General features: G+C 36.0%; 2 protein-coding genes across 2 annotated transcripts; both read left to right on the top strand.

Annotated features, from left to right (window-relative positions):
- Positions 1 to 888: 888 nt before the first annotated feature.
- gpatch3 (G patch domain containing 3) lies at positions 889 to 5,677 on the top strand. The gene is made up of 7 exons (XM_065270553.2): positions 889 to 1,401; positions 1,493 to 1,950; positions 2,248 to 2,422; positions 3,750 to 3,809; positions 4,245 to 4,366; positions 4,473 to 4,600; positions 4,733 to 5,677. The coding sequence occupies exons 1-7, from the start codon at positions 1,008 to 1,010 to the stop codon at positions 4,917 to 4,919; spliced, it is 1,524 nt and encodes a 507-aa protein (XP_065126625.2). The 5' UTR covers positions 889 to 1,007; the 3' UTR covers positions 4,920 to 5,677.
- A 660-nt stretch (positions 5,678 to 6,337) lies between these two features.
- Positions 6,338 to 17,576, top strand: sacm1lb (SAC1 like phosphatidylinositide phosphatase b). Its single transcript, XM_065270531.1, has 20 exons — positions 6,338 to 6,437; positions 7,719 to 7,816; positions 8,270 to 8,344; positions 8,779 to 8,906; positions 9,131 to 9,280; positions 9,862 to 9,921; positions 10,010 to 10,043; positions 10,305 to 10,406; positions 10,701 to 10,786; positions 12,087 to 12,173; positions 12,271 to 12,339; positions 13,540 to 13,619; positions 13,727 to 13,825; positions 13,917 to 14,055; positions 14,177 to 14,246; positions 14,339 to 14,411; positions 14,501 to 14,594; positions 14,666 to 14,758; positions 16,050 to 16,107; positions 16,206 to 17,576. The coding sequence occupies exons 1-20, from the start codon at positions 6,409 to 6,411 to the stop codon at positions 16,340 to 16,342; spliced, it is 1,761 nt and encodes a 586-aa protein (XP_065126603.1). The 5' UTR covers positions 6,338 to 6,408; the 3' UTR covers positions 16,343 to 17,576.
- The last annotated feature ends 1,872 nt before the right edge of the window (positions 17,577 to 19,448 follow it).

Below are 19,448 nucleotides of genomic sequence, written 5' to 3' on the forward strand. Positions count from 1 at the left end.
TTTGTGATTAATAAAAGCAGAACCACTTAAATTGTCTTGTTTTTATGCTAACACTGTCAAACTAACTTGTAAATGTAAATTATGTAACGTTATTCATTCATTTCTGATCAACATAACCACAAGAGTTATAAAAATAAATCTTTAGACAATTTTGACGATTATAACAAATATTTTTTATTAAATGCAACTGCTCAAACCCACTGCTTGTGACTTTGAAATAACATAACGTTAGCTGAATATTTAGCATTTTGTTTGTTTTAATAACTTGGCCAAGAACAGAAGTGCCATCTTATGAACATGTGTTGATTCATTGCACAGAATAAAACGGATTTTTTTTTATAGATTCATTAAGATACGTATCCATTGTAAGTAAATGGCATATATCTTTTAGCTGGTTTGCCAACCGTCATAAAACTCCGAAAGAAGAATGTCATCTTACTATGAGCTTGAAGGGATTTATAGCTCTTAAACTCCTGCAAAGTGTATGCACTCAATCCAAAAACAAGGTAATAATAACAGATATGTGAGCGGAGGTCGTGCGTCTGGATCCGTAATCCAGTCATGGGCTGCTAAATCATATGGATCTGTTGTTTATTTGTCCAAATAAAGTTTTTTGGCAGTAGCACTTAGTTTCTCTCGATAGGGTCCCTTCTCTTTTTCTTTCAAACTCCTAAATTTCTTCGGTTCTTCTTCAAGTTTACCTAGTTTTAGCTTAACACACCCACAATTAAATGGCATAGCGGTCGGCGGTGCCTCTAAACATGGCGCCCACGTCCCATAATGCAACACTGCGGTGACGTACATTAACAATCCCTATAGTGGATTCGTGCAAAGAGGTGGATATAAAATCCAAAAAAAAAAATGTTAAATCACACCCTCATTGGAGGCTGAGCCTACCTATTATTAAAAACCTAAAATTGGCCCTGGTAAATAAAACAGAAAATGTCGTTATTTTATTTCCCATGTTACCTTAAAATGCCAAAAAGCCCCGTGACTTTTAATTTGATATGTTTGGTATTTCTACGTCAGGCTACACAAACGCCAATATGGCGGCGTCGGAGTCTGCCGTGTATTTTGTTGTAAACAACATTCCTGTGCGGTTCCGATCCGCAGATTTGCGTAACTATTTCAGTCAGTTTATAGAGAGTAAATGCTTTCAGTGTTTCCATTACCGACACCGACCGGAGATTCGAGTGCAGGCAGCGGCTGTGTCCGGCGCTGATACCAGTGAAAAAACCGATGGGAAACACGACGATTCGCGTTGTTGTGTCGTGTCGGTACACGCAGAGGCATCAGACAGATTCATGAAGCTGTATTCTGGTAACCAGTGGGTCGATGCTGCTGGTAACTGGTTGGGTAGGAAATGTCTGATAAGAAGAATCAAAGTATCAGATCAGACAGGTGAGTAGTACACTGACGTAACAACATTAACATGACGTCATCAAAGACAAACTGCATAACAGAAATGGTTTATTTTTGTCTTTGTTCACAGAGCCTAGTTCATTCCCTTACAAGACGAAGGCTGAGTTGAAACGTCACGTTGCCCAATCAGATCAGTTTACCATGCAGGACCTCAAGGGTCTTCCGGAGTTCAATCCACCGGCGCTCATGCCCGCAGGGAACGTCGGGACCCCGGTCACCGTCTTCCTCGCGCTCATCCAGTCATGTCGCCTGCCGCCGCGCCTTATCCGCAAGCTCGGGCTCGTCTTCCCGAAGACCGGCTCACATCGGCGCTACGGCAACGTGCCATACGAGTATTACAACACAGCTGTCGTGACCCCTACAGAGGAAAGTGTGTTCACGGCGGGTGGGGTGGAAATCTCAGGGCCTGGAGGTGTTGCCCCGCTCGGACCGACTCAACACAAGGACACGGAGCATCCCGACTCTGCACCTGTCAGTCAAGAGTCACAGGATGGTGATGGTGAGGAGGAGCTGTCAGGCCCTGATGATGTGAGTTTGTGTAAAACAATCAATATTTTTGTTTCACTTCACCAGCAAAGTCATTGCTGTAGCTCAGAATCCTGGGTTTGATTTTTAGGGAGCACGCATACTGAGTAAGAAAAGGGTCGATTGAATTTACTGTAAGCTGCTGCCAAATATCTAAATCTATTTTAATTCATCCCTGATGGTAGCAATGCAAACCTCCATTGTTAAAGATATATTATATCCAAGGCGTTACATTTTTTTTTTTTTTTAGATTTCAATATTGTAAAAAAGTTGCATGTTAAATAAGTGTTTTATCTTTAGGATGATGACCGCTGTGAGGAGTGGGAGAGACATGAAGCGCTTCATGATGATGTCACCAGTCAAGAGCGCACTAAAGAGAGACTTTATGAGGAGAAGATCGAGCTGAAGTGGGAGAAGGGAGGATCTGGACTCGTCTTCTACACAGATGCTCAGTTCTGGCAGGAGGAGGAAGGAGGTATCGTGTCTTTTCATAGCTTTATGCTAATTTTACAGCCCAGAGTAAAATGATGGCCAAAAGCTGAGTAAATCTAATGAAATATAAACAATGCTTCAATTTAATCTCAGCTCAATTTAAATTAGCAGAGTTAAGGTAGCAGAGATGTTCAGTATTTTGGTTTGTTTTTTTATTTATATTAAAATGGTAGATAAGTAGACATTTGTAGGGTTGCCAACTTTCTCACTCTAAAAAACGGGACCAAAGATGACTTGCCGCAGCAGTTTGGCCATGTTTTTATGTATACAGTGTATTTAAGTAATTTGTCAAAATGATAGCTCATCTCCTAATTAAATATTCATTTCTAACTCTTATACCATGGCAACATACGGTAGGTTTTTAATAGTTTGTTAATTTACAGCAGGTACTTCTATCTAGGGATCGACCGATATGTATTTTTTGTGTCGATACCGATTTTTGTTTCATCAGCCTTAGCCGATGACCGATACAGGCTGTCGATTTTCTTGAGCCGATATTTGGAGCCGATACTGCTTTTGCTCACTCAATTTACATCATAAAAATGACACAATGATGATACCAAATGTTACAAGTCTCAATTTAAAAAAGTTAAATTTATTGAAAAAAAAAAACCTATATTTAACAAATAGTAAAAACAGGTGAGGGTGCTATGGAACCATGAACTGCACGCTCCACAATGACGAGGAACTATCAGCAAAGGATATTAATTTCTATCACTTTACTACTACAAATATATAAATAGATGAGAAATAAAAACCCGCTTTGTGCAGCTATGATCAGCTGTTAGGCCGAGTTTTTGATGTTGTCATGAAAAGGTTGGTTGTTTTTAGTCACATGACCTGCAATCGCTTGTGGCTTCCAACACTCTGCCTGTAAATAATGGCAGAAAAAAATCGCCGAACACAGCAGCCACATATCGGCTGATGCCGATACACATAAAACTCACAAAAATCAGCCCGATATATCAGTCTATCACTACTTTTAACACAGTCCTTTACTTAAACCATTACCTTAATTATACATCTAAAACGAAAATCTTGTGACTCCTGTACTAAGAGTAAAAAACATTATCCCACTGCTGCTTATGGCGCCGCAAGAACTCACAGGTGGATGACATCAAAGGGTATTTTGATGTTATCTGCCTCTCAGTTCTTGTGATGCCACATGAAGTCTCGTACGGACAAATAAATTGGGCTCAAAATACGGGATGTCCCATCTATTACAGGACCGTTGGCAACACTAGTCATTAGGATCTACATGGATGTGTGACTAATTCTGTTTGTATAATCACTCACTGTTGTTTTTATAGATTTTGATGAGCAGACAGCGGACGATTGGGACGTGGACATGAGTGTTTATTATGATAAAGGTAAAAGCATGTTGCTTATAACCAGACTTATGACATTTCCTGTTTATATCACAGAACATGACACATTTTTATCATCATTTCATCACACTCCACCTCTGTCAAGTTTTCTAAAAAAATTCTTCTGAGTATTTTGACATCTATGACCACTCAAACCTGACATGATTAGGGTTATAAATCTGAACACAGATATCATTTAAAACTTAAAAAAAGATTTACACTTAGTGATGATTTTGGTTTCTATTTTACTTTTGTATGAAAGAGTCTGTTATCATAATTCTCCTATCATTAGTGTCCCATCTTAAAACAGTATAGCACACAGCACTGGAAGGATGTGAGGTTGCCTAAATTATGACTAATGTTCAGTATACTGATACACAAGCTGTACTTGTATTTAGTGAGATATTGTATTTTATATCTTGTTTCTTTTTCTGTCAGATGGGGGAGATATGGATTCCAGAGATTACGTCCGCATGCGATCTGAAAACAGGCTGCGAGAGGGGCTGGAGGGCCTCCCCGGACGTCAACAGAAAATCGGCAGCTTTGAAAGATTTACAAAGGTTTGAGTGACTTAATTCACTGCTCGGTAATCACCAGTGGAGATCTGTTAAAGAGTTAAACATCTTTAACAATGTGTGTGCTACTTTAAACCTATGTGTGTTTTAGGGTGTGGGTCGTCGTGTGATGGAGAAACAGGGTTGGAGAGAGGGTGAGGGGCTCGGGAGCAGTCGGCCTGGGATGTCAGAGGCTTTAGAGAATGAAGGACAACATCCAAACTGTAAAAGAGGCTTTGGGTGAGTGTTGACATTATACCGCACCTGTTTATTATTCCTATCAGTGCTGTTTATTATAATTCTCAATAATAAACATTTTGGTGACTTTGAATTGGTTGAATTGCTAAATTACTTTTTGTATGCATTTTGTAGGTACCATGGAGAGAAGCTCAGCTCATTTCTTCCGCTCAAGAAACCCAAAAAAGAATTTCATATATCAACAATATATGATGAACCCAAGGACATTGATAAAGGTGATGAGGTGCTGCGACGTCAACCCAATACCAGTATGAAGTACAGATACTGGAAACCAGCGAGCAGCTCTCGCAAAACCAGATGACCACTGTCTCCTTCTATCATTCTTAGTGATATTCACTTGCATTTTTTTTTATGAATACTGCATATTTATTGTCATCTAAATATGTTATGCAAAAAGAAATTGTGTATTTTGTTTTTCAGGATTTTTAAACTGAAGTTTGTTGTCTGTGATTTTGTATTAAAGTGTACAGCAAAGTCAGTTTGCCTTTTTTTATTTGCACAGTCATGTGGTTCATGTGCAGAATGGGTGTCACGAGCATGTATAATTGGGGAGCTTAGATGCAAAAGACAATAAACGCTATAAATGAGATAATGAGGATATACAATGAGTTGAGTACATGGACCTGAATACAACTCTCATATGGCAGTCACATCATGGACCACAGCGCTCATATTGTGTGCTTGTGTTTCTTTATTTTTACATTTTTTTTTTTATTTGTAATGTTTGTAGTTGCATTCCCATTCGCCAAAATTATATATGTTCAAATACATTTCAAAATATAAAAAAAGACCAAACGGTATATGTGCTGAATTATACTTTGAAATATGTTAACAATATATTTTTTTGGCCATTGTTTGAATGTATTTTAAAGCATTTATGTTCACGTCGCATTGAGGAAAAAAATTGTATGTTACAAACCTGTAAACATAACTGGTTTAAAAAGGTTAAAATTGAATATATTTTCAACTGCGAAATATACTTAAAATTTATATTTATACATACTTATACATTTTTACTTTTACTTTATACATTTTTAAAAAAACTTATTTTTGTATTTTGGAAGGGGAAATAAATATTTTCTTTTCGTATTGGGTTGTAAAAATAGAAATGTATTTGTTGTCCCTAAAATGCATTTTGAAATATATAAGAAGAAATATATTTTTTCATTCAAAAATATATTTAAGCTTTACTTTCTACTGAATGTATTTGGCGTATATTTATTTTTTTTTGCCAAAGAACTTTATTGTTTTGCCATATGGTTCTTTAGTGAGTTTGCAACTATTAACTCTTAAATAATTAATTCGATTGTTTAGAGGTGTTTAAAGCTTGCACCAAGTCAATATTTTAAATACCAATAAAATGACTAAAGTGACGTTTGTGGGAAATTACTAAAACCTAAACATGACATAAAAAATATACAAGTAAACATAGACGCCCTTAGAGAACTCAGTTATTTCTACCTAGAGGCGCCAAATTAAAGAAAAATAATAAATGAACTATTTAAATATTTAAATATAATTTTAATATAAATATTTTTTTCTTATATATCATGCCATATATATCTTATATATATACACCATATATTCTATGGGATGTGTTTTTTCAAAAAAAAATTTTTACTGCTGTTTACATGAACAACATTTTGTAACCATTGTGTTATCGTCAAATCTGTAACACACAAATTATAAAGAGACTTTTATAGTAAATCATTTCCGGTTGTCATACTGGTCGCGCGCTTCCCGCTGCCGCACTGACACGTCACGAAGGTCAGGCGAGAGCTGATGGAAAGATGGCGACCACCTACAACAGCTTCAATTTGTGAGTATTAATGTTCTCTCACCGTTTATTCATGATATATGACTGCTGACCTGTGATCGAGTGAGCTTTAAATCACCTCAGGATCAACAGTGATCAACTACAGGCGCTCATGACTAAGGCTGTGTCTCAAAACTTAGTGAGCTGTCTATCTAGAACAGAGTTACTGCATTGTGGATCAGCGGCGGTTTTAACGCTTGTTCGCGGTAGAGTCCTATCTAGACAGCATGATGGCAACACTGCAGTGAGCTGCATACATAGACAAGTAAAAGATCCTGTTTCTGTAACCGGTATGAACACTCAATGACTCTCATACCTGTAACGTTTTCATCAAGTATAGATGTGTACCTGCATTAAAGATATTCCCGTGAATGAAAGGTGTCAACATGATAAGGGAAAAACAAACCTAACACACATATTACCTCATTCAGTCAGTAATACAAACCACAAGAGAACAATGAAACAAGTAAAGTTTATATTTACATTTGACTGTGAGACAGATCCTTTAATATAGAGAGATATGCAGATAAATGACAGCTGTGCGAGTCAATGAATCACAATCATCACATTATTACCCAAGATGAACATTGAATGATAATGACAGAGCTGAATTTAGGGGCGATTGGGCGTGTACACATACTGTAAACATGCACTATTGGTTTATTATAGACATACTCACTATTTCTCTGTTTGTGTTGGCAGATCAGGCAGATTTCAGTATGGATATTATGTAAAAGAATACACACAGACTAGGCATTAAAGGGGGACATTTCACAGCAAGACATTTTTTAAGATGTCAAATAAATCTTTGGTGTCCCCAGAGTACATATGTGAAGTTCAAGCTCAAAATACTATATAGATCATTTATTATAAGATGTTAAAATGGCCTCTTTGTAGGTGTGAGCAAAAATGTGCCGTTTTGCTGTGTCCTTTAAAATGCAAATGAGCTGATGAAATGCAAACACTGATCACCATAATGGTGGTTTGTTAAAATTGAAACTCAAGTGTGCTGTCGATTATGCACTAAATGTCAGTGCCGTTGTTGGATAGGGGTGGTATTATTAAAATAAGATCCCCTTCTGACATCACATGGGGAGCCAGATTTCAATGAGCTATGCTATTTTTTAAATGCTTGCAGAGAATGGTTTACCACAACTAAGTTAGTGGGTTGATTTTTTTCACATTTTCTAGGTTGATAGAAGCACTGGGGACTCAATTATAGTACGTAAACATGGAAAAAGTCAGATTTGATTTTGATTTCTTTAACTTCCTCTCTGTTAAAAGGCACACATCTCCAGAGAAGTTTTACATTGAAGCCTGTGATGATGGTGCTGTTGATGTTCTGGCCATTGACAGGGTGTCCACAGAAATGACCCTCACAGGTACACATGCACACCTCACTGGTCAATTCAACCTACTATGTTGACAACTTATAAAATCATGTTGAAATAGTTTTTCATAAGTTAAAGTAACATAAAAATATATGTTGATTTAACAAAAATGCTGAGTATTTTCTACAGTGCAGTATTGTTTTTTGTAGGGTGTGTTTGTAAAAACTAAATCTAAACCCTGTTTCGGTAAACTGCTCAACTAATTGAGGATGAAAATAAAATGCTGCCTTAAAAAATGGTAAACAAAATGTTTAATGCATTGAGGTCTAATACTGCAGGAGTTTCTGGAACTGGTTTTGATTTTCATTACTTTCGGCTCTGCTTATGTTTTCTTTGATTGTCCATTCCGACATTTATTTATTAAAGGTTTATTTATTTATTTATTTATTATATCGGTTTATTGTCGTGTGTATTAATAAATGATTTATTTCGGTTATGTTTCAGTGAGGAAGGACATCCCTCCATCAGCTGTTACTCGACCAATATGTGGCATCATGGGAACTATACGACTGGTGGCAGGTCTGATCTCTTATTATTCAGCGGGTTGATCTGACTAATCTGCTCTAAATTTATTTCAGAAAGTCCTTAAATAAATGACATTATTGCAATTGTATGTAAATTTGAAATGGATTGGCAATACTAAACAGATGTTGAATTGGAATGACAATAAGGGAAAAGTAATAAAATAAAAATCAAAGTAATTACATCATTCATTTTGAGTAATTTTGTAAGGAATAATGGACGTGGAATTATTCGAAAATAATGCACACCCAAGGTAGTAATGCGTTTCGAATTATTATTTTCGTGCATTATTTTGAAATAATTCAGCGTCTAGTTGTCAATTATTCCTTACATATTTTCCTTTTCTCATGAGTTCAGTAATGTTAAAACATTGACCATACCATCTCTTGTGTTGTTGTATATCTTATACATGTTATTGTCTCTGATCTCAGGCATGTATCTCATCGTCATTACAAAGAAGAAGAAAGTTGGGGATCTGCTTGGTCACGTGGTCTGGAAAGCTGTTGACTTTGACATCATTTCATACAAAAAGACGGTTTTACATCTGACTGATAATCAGGTTAGAAGTGAATCTTTCCTCTGATCTAGCACAATATTTTACATTTCATGTACTCAAATTTATCCACAATTTTAAATCATCAAGTTATTAAAATTAGTCCTGACATTGGAGACAGTTTGTCTGGCCTAGTCTGATCTCAAATGTCCAGGTCACCTAGAAATCAACAGTGAGACACTGAGAATCCTGCTCTAATAGAAAATACAACTTTGATATGAATCTTCCAGATGCAGGACAACAAGACATTTCTGTCCATGATCAACCACGTCCTGAATACAGATGGTTTCTACTTCACCACAGACTACGATCTGACGCATACCCTACAGCGACTGTCCAACACCAGCCCAGAGTTTCAGGAGATGAGCTTACTGGAGCGGGTAAGAGAGACGCTGACAGAGAAATGGAGAGTGACTCCATCTATATGCTAAATAATCTGTTCTCATAATGTCTAGGGATGCACTGAATGTTTGCCAACCAAAATTATTCGACCGAAATAGCAAAAAACTCATCTTCGTGTGAACAAGTGAAAAAACGGAATACATTTTACAGAACAATGAGGCCTTTAATGACGCGATTAAATAGTAGCCAACACTGAGTGAAAGGTGCGCAGGCTTCATAAATGCAGCAGCATTTCCAAGTTTCATTTATTATTTAAAATCAAAACATGCAGCGTATGAAAAAGACACGGCAGCGATTATGATCTGCACCGAGAGTGAGAGACTCCTTATAGATGAGAAGAGGAACGATGAAGAGCGCCAGCAGTATGTAATAAAAACTTCCTAGAACCAATAAAGTCCTACAGTGACAAACACTCTTATATTAGGGTGTGCGGATAGGAGTTTTTTATTTTATTCAACTTTGGCCAAGAATTTTCCTTTCGGTGCATCTCTAATAATGTCAGTGTTTAAGATGAAGTATGGGTGAAAGTAAATCGTGGATATCTTTGTTTTATCTGAAGGCAGATCAGAGGTTTGTGTGGAACGGTCACCTGCTGAGAGAATTTATAGCTCAGCCAGAGGTAAATTAAAGATCCATTTAATATATCATCCAGCTGTAGTCATGAAACTATATAAGGATATTATATTAACCACTGTGTTTTCTTACAGCTACACAAGTTTGTCTTCCCTGTTATTCATGGCTGTATCCTTTCATGAGCTGTGAGGAGTGACATCATCTGAAATCATAGGGCTTATGTCTTCTAGTAAAAGGGCTTTACAATATCAATATATTTTGTGGTATATTTTTTCAATAACAGTGATATGGTCTCTAATAGGTGTGGGCGATAATTCACTTGCAATTCTCATGCGTATCTTATCACACAGTTTTTAGATTTTAAACTTTATTTTCCACATATAATGTTCACTGTAGAAGAGTGTTTAAGATCTTAATGCCAGCTCTCAGTTATCACCATGAAGTCCTGCTGTATCAACGGTAAAGTCTTCGATTGGAACATAATTTCTCGACGAAGCTGCTTTCGCGCTGGTGTTCGCTACTATGTACGAGGTAAAGATTATAAAGTGACCAGACGCCTTGATTATATGAGGACAATCTTGACATGTCATGCATCTGTCCACAGTTATAGCCAAGACAGTGTTTGCTTTAATAGATTCATATTTGCTTTAGTTTAATTCCTGTAAATAAATGATTAAATGTAAGCTGAATCTGATAGACAGTATGTTTGATGTCCAATAGCAGACAATCATAACTCTGCTTGATATACGACCAACTGTCCTGAACTATGTGTGATCATGAAAGACTCTTCCTATTATATACTAATAAACCCTTTTTGTATGACAGGTATCGATTCGGAGGGCCATGCAGCTAACTTTGTGGAGACCGAACAGATTGTGCAGTATAATGGATCAAAAGCTTCATTTGTACAGGCGAGTTTATGAGTTTATTTGTCGTTAAAGAGCTTCTTATCTTTGTTGAGAGGAGTGTATTCAGAATCAAAGGTTGATAAACATGTCAGAGCTCCTGTGGGTGTAAAATTAATATATTTATAGATGAAGAGACGGCTGTGTTGGGCTTTGTCCTCAGACATATAAAGGCAAACAGCTTTCTGTTATTAAACCTCTGTCAGAAATAAAACCACATGAACCACAGATATAGAAAAAAAGAGAAGCAAAGCCATAGAGCCTGAAAACAAAGACGGGTTCAGACCCTAAGGTTTCTCTTTTACCACAGAAATCTGTTTAGTCCTGCTGAGAGGACATTAAAATGGTAGAAATACCCACTAATGCCCCTCAAACCCCTTACTGTGGGTTCACACCAACCGAGTTTGAGGCGTCAAATTTGCGTCTACCACGCCGCTTGAACATTTTGAGTTTACCCACTTCATTCACGCATGAAACTGGCGCGTGAAATTCTAGTCATTGAGACATTCACACGGAAATTTGCATAATGGGAGGGGCTTCTGCGACTCCGCTCACTTCCTGTAATCACGTCACTACTAAAGCAAGCTCCTGATAGGTTAACACTGAGCGTTTTTCCACCAAAGTAAAAAATTTTCAACTGTCTCAATTTTTTGCGTGTCCCGTGGCAATGCTCAATTCGCACGAACGACGTGGAATCGTATCTACCATGCATCGTAACACCTCATTCGCGCCTCCAGACGCGCATCTTCACATTGACTTAACATTGAAATCACTCAAGCTTGACGCCTCTACCGCGGCTGGTGTGAACGCAGCATTAGCCTGTCTGTGTTTTCAGAAGTTCAGAAACTGAGTTTGTAGTTTCTCATGCAAAGACATCAAAGAGTAACATAGAGGTCTTCTCAGCTTCAAAGAAAGGTACCCGAAATGGCCCAAATCACTTTTTACCCAAACCCGATGTGCATCTTTTTTTTTTTTTTTAAAAGCCCAGACCCGAGACAAATCCAAGAAAATTAGACCTGAGTCCAACCCGACCGAGTGGCATTTTTTTTAACCCGACTGGACGGGGTCTTCTTGGGTTCGTTCGGCAAAAGTGCATTAATTTTAAATGACCAGAGGCCGCTAATATTATACCTGACCCAAGGCGGACGCCCTGATTAAATAGCCAAACGTGAAACTATTAGACCTGAACTCACTTGGGTCGTACCTTGGGTTTTCGTATCTAAGTGGACCTGTGAAGATCTCTATAACATACACATTTCTGATCTCTGTGAATGATGAATGAATGATCCGCTATGATCTTCCACAGACTCGAGGGTCCATCCCATTCTACTGGTCTCAGAGACCCAACCTCAAATACAAGCCCCGCCCACAGATCAGCAAAAGTGTCAATCACGTGAGATTTACATGATTTCTGTTTGCTTTGTTTTTTCTCAAAATGATTACTTTAAAATGATCAAGATAATAATAGTTTGTGACATCTTCTCTCACAGCTGGATGGATTCCAGAGACACTTTGACTCACAGATCATAACATACGGCAAACAAGTCATTCTCAACCTGGTATGTAATAAATAAAGAGTAACAGTCATATTTAGGAAAAGAAATAGAATCAAATTAATAATAACTTTGTCTTCTTCATTGTATAAATGAAATATAATTCATCCTTTTAAAGCTGCAGAAGTGATTTTTCTTTTGTCTTCTTTTTAGGGATGCATAACGATTAGTCACGATTAATTTATTGCAGAATAAAAGTTTATGTTTACATAAACTTTATATATGTTTATATAATAACTTTGTATTGATAAATGCACACACATGCATGTACTTTATATATTTAAGAAATGTTTACATGTGTATATTTATGTATAATTTATATTATATATAAATATAAAAGCGTATTTTTTCTTAAAATTATACATGCATGTGTGCATATTTATATATACATAATTATTATACAGAGTTCACACACACACATATGTGATGTAAACAAAAACTTTTATTTAGCTGTAGATTAATCGTGATTAATGGTTATGCATCCCTACTTCTGTTATAATGACCCAAACATAAGCAGATTTCTTGAGGGTACAGCCACTTTAATCCATACATACATCTGGTTTCTGAACTGTTTGCGTTCATTCACTTTAAGACACAACTGAGTGTTTTTATGAGAATACGTGCCAAGACTGTGGTATTGTGAGATTATTTTGCGTGTATGTGTCCTGTCAAGCGCATAGAGATTTTGTGTTTGGGTGTTTTTTGAAACGCACATCTCCGTTTGTGCATCAAAGAAAACAGCTCACTTTAACATATTGTGCTGAAAATGTTGAAAACGGCTTGAATGTTAACATTTGCAAGGTTTGAAAACACGTGAAAATGATAAACTTTCTATATAAATAGTTATTTATTTCTGAATAAGGCGTATTTGAGCGATTAATATTAAAGAGATTATTATTAATGTTCTGGTTTGGTTCGGTATGACTAATTTTTCATCTGTAGTACCTGGTACTTTCATTAGTACCACATAGGCTGAGGTTCCAAGTTAGCAGTATCAATACTAAAATGTGACCTTGGTCATAGGGGTCAACTTAGCTTTCCATTAATGAATAGGACAATATTTGTTTGAGATACAATGATTTGAAAATCTGGAATCTGAGGGTATAAGTTGAGTCGTAGCACGGCGAGGAAAAGCACTAGAAGATCTATTTTCTGTCAGTGTTATGTAAAAGTCTTACTGTGGATGTCTCTGTTTTTAATCTTCAGATAAATCAGAAAGGCTCAGAGAAGCCATTAGAGCTGGCCTTCTCAAAGATGGTGAACAGTCTGGGCAATGGGATGATCAGGTGAGATGATGATGATGATGATGATGATGATGAGAACATCACACAACAGCAGATGTTAACACACACAACACACACACTGCTCACCACATGATCGTCTTCTTCTGCAGGTACATCGCCTTTGACTTTCATAAAGAATGCAGTCATATGAGGTGGCATCGGCTGCAGATCCTGGTGGACATGGTGGCTGAGATGCAGGATGAGTTTGGGTACCAGACTTGCTAAACACTGACAGAATTGTTGTTTTTATAATAATATTCTTGATCTCTGATGTGGATTTTTGTGTATCTTTTTTAACAGCTACTTCCTGGTGGATTCTGATGCAACAGTTCAGATGCAACAGGACGGGATGTTCAGAAGCAACTGTATGGACTGTTTGGATCGTACCAACGTCATCCAGAGTCTTCTGGCCCGCAGGTCTCTGCAGTCACAGTTGGTGGTGCGTGTGTCACAAGGGTCTCTGTTGTTATTTGATCAAATGTTTTAAATGGCTTTGTGTATATGTGCAGTAGTGTATAGATGAGCCGAACGCTGACGGTGTGTGTTTTGTGTTTCTGTAGAGGATGGGCGTTCTCCATGTAGGCCAACAGATTGAAGAGCAGGCAGATTTTGAAAAAGTATATAAGAATGGTAAGAGGGTGCCACTGTATAAAACTATTATATTCATATCTCCTAATCATCTGAATGTGCTTATTTTTTTATCTTTCTTTGATCTCCTGCAGCATGGGCAGACAACGCTAATGCATGTGCCAAACAGTATGCTGGTACAGGAGCTCTGAAAACAGACTTTACACGGTGAGATTGATGTCTCATCTTTTCTTTGCTCGTCTTGTGTCATGTGTTGAACATCAGTGAGCTCAGATTTTCTCTCTCTCTGTATTCAGGACAGGGAAGAGGACCCAGTGGGGTCTGTTAATGGATGGATGGAACTCTATGATCAGATACTACAAGAACAACTTCTCTGATGGATTCAGACAGGTGGGCTGATCTCTTGAGGTACTTGAGATTTCTGTGAGGACGTTTAGCTCATAAATGTAGTGTTTCTCCAGGACTCCATTGATCTGTTTTTGGGGAATTATGCAGTCGAAGAGGCCGATATGAACACTCCTCTAAATGAGCCCAAAGACTGGAAGTTCCTCACGGTAAGAGACACTAAACAGAAAAATACTTCATTTTATATATGATGATTAATATTATAAAAGATCACGGGCTGAACTAATGGAACACACATGCTGATAAAAATGTACACCTTGTAATGCACTGGGCTGCTAATGTAGGGCTGTGGAATTTATCATTTTTCAATTTTGATTTTTGCACAGTTTGATTCGATTAGTGTGCCGCATTCATAATCTGTTGTTTGATTTTTACCTCCCCCCCAAAAAAAATTGGTTGTATGTTTTTAACCAAAATAATTTTAATATATGATAAATAAAAAAATTATTGTGATTTTTACCTCCTCCCCAAAAATTAAAATTGGTGTTAGGATTTTTACCAAAATAATCGGTTGTATGACTTAAAAAAATTGGTTGTATGATAAAAAAAATCGGTTGTAAGATAAAAAAAATTCAGTGTATGATTTTTTATGATTTTAACCCCCCCCCCAATATTTTTTTACAAAAAAGATTTTTACAAAAAAAAATTTTTTTGTAAGTAATCATTTGTATGATTTTTACAAAAAATTAATTCTATGATTTTTTTTTCACCAAAATAATTGATGAAATATTTTTTCCACCAAAGTAATGGTGATGGAAAATTTACCCCCCAAAAAAATTTTCACAAATAATGGTTGTATTTTTACAAAAAAATTATCTGTTGTTTGATCCCACCCCCCCAAAAAATTGGTTGTATGATTTATAAAAAAAAATCGGTTGTATGATTTTTTTAACCAAAATAATCGGTTGTATGGATATTTTTACAAAAAAAAAAATCTATTGTATGATTACAAAAAATAATCAGTTTTGTGATTTTTACAAAAAAAATGGTGGTATGATTTTTACCAAAATAATCGGTTGTATGATTTTGACAAAAAATTGGTTGTATGATTAAAAAATTTTATTGTATGATAAAAAACGGCTGTATGATTTTTTTTTTACCAAAATAATCTTTTATGATAAAAAAATGGTTGTTTGATTTTTACCGAAATATACGGGTTGTATGTTTTTTTACCAAAATAATTAGTTGTATGAATATTTTTACAAAAAAAATTGTATGATTAAAAAAAAATGAGTTGTGTGTGTTTTTTTACCCCCCAAAAAGTTAAAATTGGTGGTATGATTTTTACCAAAATAATCAGTTGAATGATAAAAAAATTACAGTTGTATGAAAAAAAAATCGGTTGTATGATTTTTACCAAAATAATCGGTTGAGACATATCATCAGAGAACATCAGCATGTGATTGTTTTATTGCTCATGGATGTTTTCTGTCCCTGCAGCTGCCCATCATCATGGTGGTGGCGTTTTCAATGTGCATCATCTGTCTGCTCATGGCCGGTAAGATCCTCGAATAGTTTACTTGGTTTCTTTATGAACTTGAAATTGTTTTGTTGGCATGTCATCGCTGATGATTCATCTGAAATGTCATCATGCAGGCGACACCTGGACAGAAACATTGGCCTATGTGGTGTTCTGGGGTATGGCGAGTATGGTCACGGGAGGCGTCATCCTCTTCAACGGACGGGACTTTGTTGATGCTCCCAAACTGGTGCAGAAAGAAAAGATGGACTGAATGTGTGTGTGTGGAAAGCAGCTCAGGCCCTCTGAGTCTTCATCATCCTCCTCATCCTCACTGCTGTCTCACTCTCAGTTTCATCAGGCCTGGAGCCTGTACTGACGGGGGAGGATGAATGAAGGACGGGGTCATGCGGGGGCCGAGGCAGGACGAGACGAGATGAGACGAGACGGACCCTGCCTGCTGCTCTCCACACGGTTGATGTTTTCTGTAGGACCACCAGCTCCTCTCTGCACCACAAAGTCCCACAGCTCCGGCAGCGAATGAGCAGCTTCATGAACACTTTATGACCATTGTGCTTTACATGCATGGACTCAGGACACACCTGAACGGTTATCACAAGGTTTCTGGCCCCAAATCTTGTGGTTGATACGTTCAGATTATTTCATTGACTTGTGTTTCTTTACACAAACGCCTGCTGATATTCTGTTACCCATCATCACTGGTTATCTTCAAGAGCACTCTCGCTTTCCTCAAACATCTTTAAAAGCATTTATTTTAGGTGATAAGACTTGCTTTCAGTGAATGCCATTTTGAATTTTTTATCCCATTTTGCAAGAGCATACGTAGGTAAATTATTATATAACTGAAGAATTTACTGTCAATAACAGAAGCACATTGACTGTCATCATTCTCTGAAAATAAGTTTATTCAGATTTCTTGTTTGTTGACAATACTGAAAAAGCAAAGCATGTTTGCCAGCTGCACATCATCATCAGATTAATTATTAAATGAGAGCGTTTGTGAGGATGCCAGAGTCTCGTGTACAGTCAAATGGACAGATTTTATGATGCCTGTTATGATGATTTTATGGCAGTGATCTGGGAACTTCCAATGAAGTGATTATGGACTCATGCTGAAGTGATTTGCTGTGGATGTTAAACGGATCGAGGAAATGAACTTCTTAACTGTATAATCCAGATTTGATTTATATGAATCTTAACTTCTTATAGGACCAAAGTCTCATTGTCCAAAGGAAGAGAGGTGTTTGTGTTGTTCCCTGCGTGTCGGCCGGCACTTCTGTTTACTGCATGTAAGGGAATGTGTTCATTATTAAATCATGTGCCATTATTCCTTGTTTGAACTCTCTGTCAGGGTTGGATGTTGCCTTGAGTTTATTCTGAGCTTCATTTTGTGTCCCACTGCAGGACGTCCTCATATCCAACACCTGCTTATGTCAGAATGTAAAGATGAAATGTGTATTATGGATATTAAACCTGTTATCATTGTGCTCTTGAATCAGTTTTATTTTGTTTTAAGATCAAGCGGTCTTAAGCTTTAGGTTCTGTAATGTTGAGCTGCTGTGTGTGACTGGGATTTGCATTGAGAGTTATTGTTTTAATTTTAGTCAGTTAGTGTCTGTATCAAACAGGTACCTGATGTATGGTGTAAAACTACACAAAATGACAACAATGAAAGGACATGAAATTGTCATTTACAAAAAAATTTTTTAAGTGGTACCTGATGGGCAAACAATAATTTCCAGGCGAGGAAATATTTGAAAGAGAAACATGTATGATCTCAGTCAAACCAAAGATTTTTTCATTTTCAGTTTTTATTATATTTTTTTTCTTTCAAAAATGTATTTTCAAAATGTTTTCTCTTTCAAATTTTTTTTCTCTTTCAAAAAATGTATTTATTGACACCTGGGGACAAAGTTGGTATTGCATGCTAATTGTTAGCTAGCAATCAGTTTTTCCTTGTGTGTTTTGAAATTGAAAGAGAAAAAAAAACATTTTAAAAGAGAAAAAAAATATTTTAAGCAAGAAGAAAAAAACATATTTCGAAAGAGGGAAAATAATCTTAGGACTTAGTCTCGGAAAAGGAAGAACTTGAACAATTTTTTCAAGTTTTTTTACAGTGCGCTTCAGGACTTCCATACTTAATGTCTTAGACATAGTACAAAATGTTTTTGTTTGAATTTTTTGTAATGTTTGTTGTTTTTATTTAAAATTCTTAAACTAGCTATATTTCCAAATGTCAATGATTTTGAATGTCAAAGTTTCAGTGTTGTTTCGGAGTTTCAGACAGTAAATCAGTACATGTGTTTCTCTCGATTTGGTTTAGATTGACAGAAACATGTTTGCTGTAGTGCTTGAACCTCATTTTATAACACACTTGTTTTTGTGCCATAGAGCTCAGATTAAATTGAACAAACAGGATTAAAATGTCACATCAGATTAGCCAAAGCTAATGAAGAAACAAGCTGTAATGAAGCATGAGATGAACACATTACGGTTCAATTAAAACATTTCTCTGTGAGGACTTGATGACCAGAAAATACACTACAGCATGAAGTTAAAACAACAAGTCAATTCAATATACTATTTTAAGTTTTGTCTTAAAAAAGTTGTTTGGTAATTTATCAATTCAAATAATTGTACATGTTGTAGAAGGTAAAGTTTAATTAAATATATTTTTGAATGTTAGTTTTAACCTTCATATATTACATATTCAAAATGTATTTCAGGGGCAACAAATACATTTCTATATGACAAAAAAAGTATATTTTTCCTTGCCAAAATATAAAGGTTTTTATACAATGTATAAGTATGTATAAAATGTAATGGTATAAATATATTTTTGCACTTGAATATATATATTTAAGTTAATTTTTTTTCTTTCAATGCAACGTTAATATAAATGCTTTAAAATATATTTACTTTTAAAACCTATTTAGAAATATATTTTAGCACACATATTTTTTGGCAATTTTTGTATATTTTGAAATATATTTAAAAAAAATAATATTTTTGAAAGATTTATACTTTGGGAGAAAAACTTTGTATGTTACAAACCTGTAAACATAGCATAACATGTTTGAAAAGATAAAAATGTAATATATTTTCAACTGCAAAAATATAATTATAATTTTATTCATACATATACATTTTATACAAACTTTTATTTTTTTGAAAATATATTTTTGAACATATGAAAGTTCAATAAAAATCAGACATCCGATCTGATTTCTGTTTCTGAAATTTAGATTAGACAAGTTGATTTTATTAACAACATGGTAAATTTAACAGTGATGCATCTGTGTTTACATCTATTCATCTAGCAGACTCTTTTATCTAATGTGATGGGAGCGCTCAATCTT

The sequence above is a fragment of the Paramisgurnus dabryanus genome, chromosome 13, assembly GCF_030506205.2.
Source record: "Paramisgurnus dabryanus chromosome 13, PD_genome_1.1, whole genome shotgun sequence".
In the NCBI taxonomy this organism is placed as follows: domain Eukaryota; kingdom Metazoa; phylum Chordata; class Actinopteri; order Cypriniformes; family Cobitidae; genus Paramisgurnus; species Paramisgurnus dabryanus.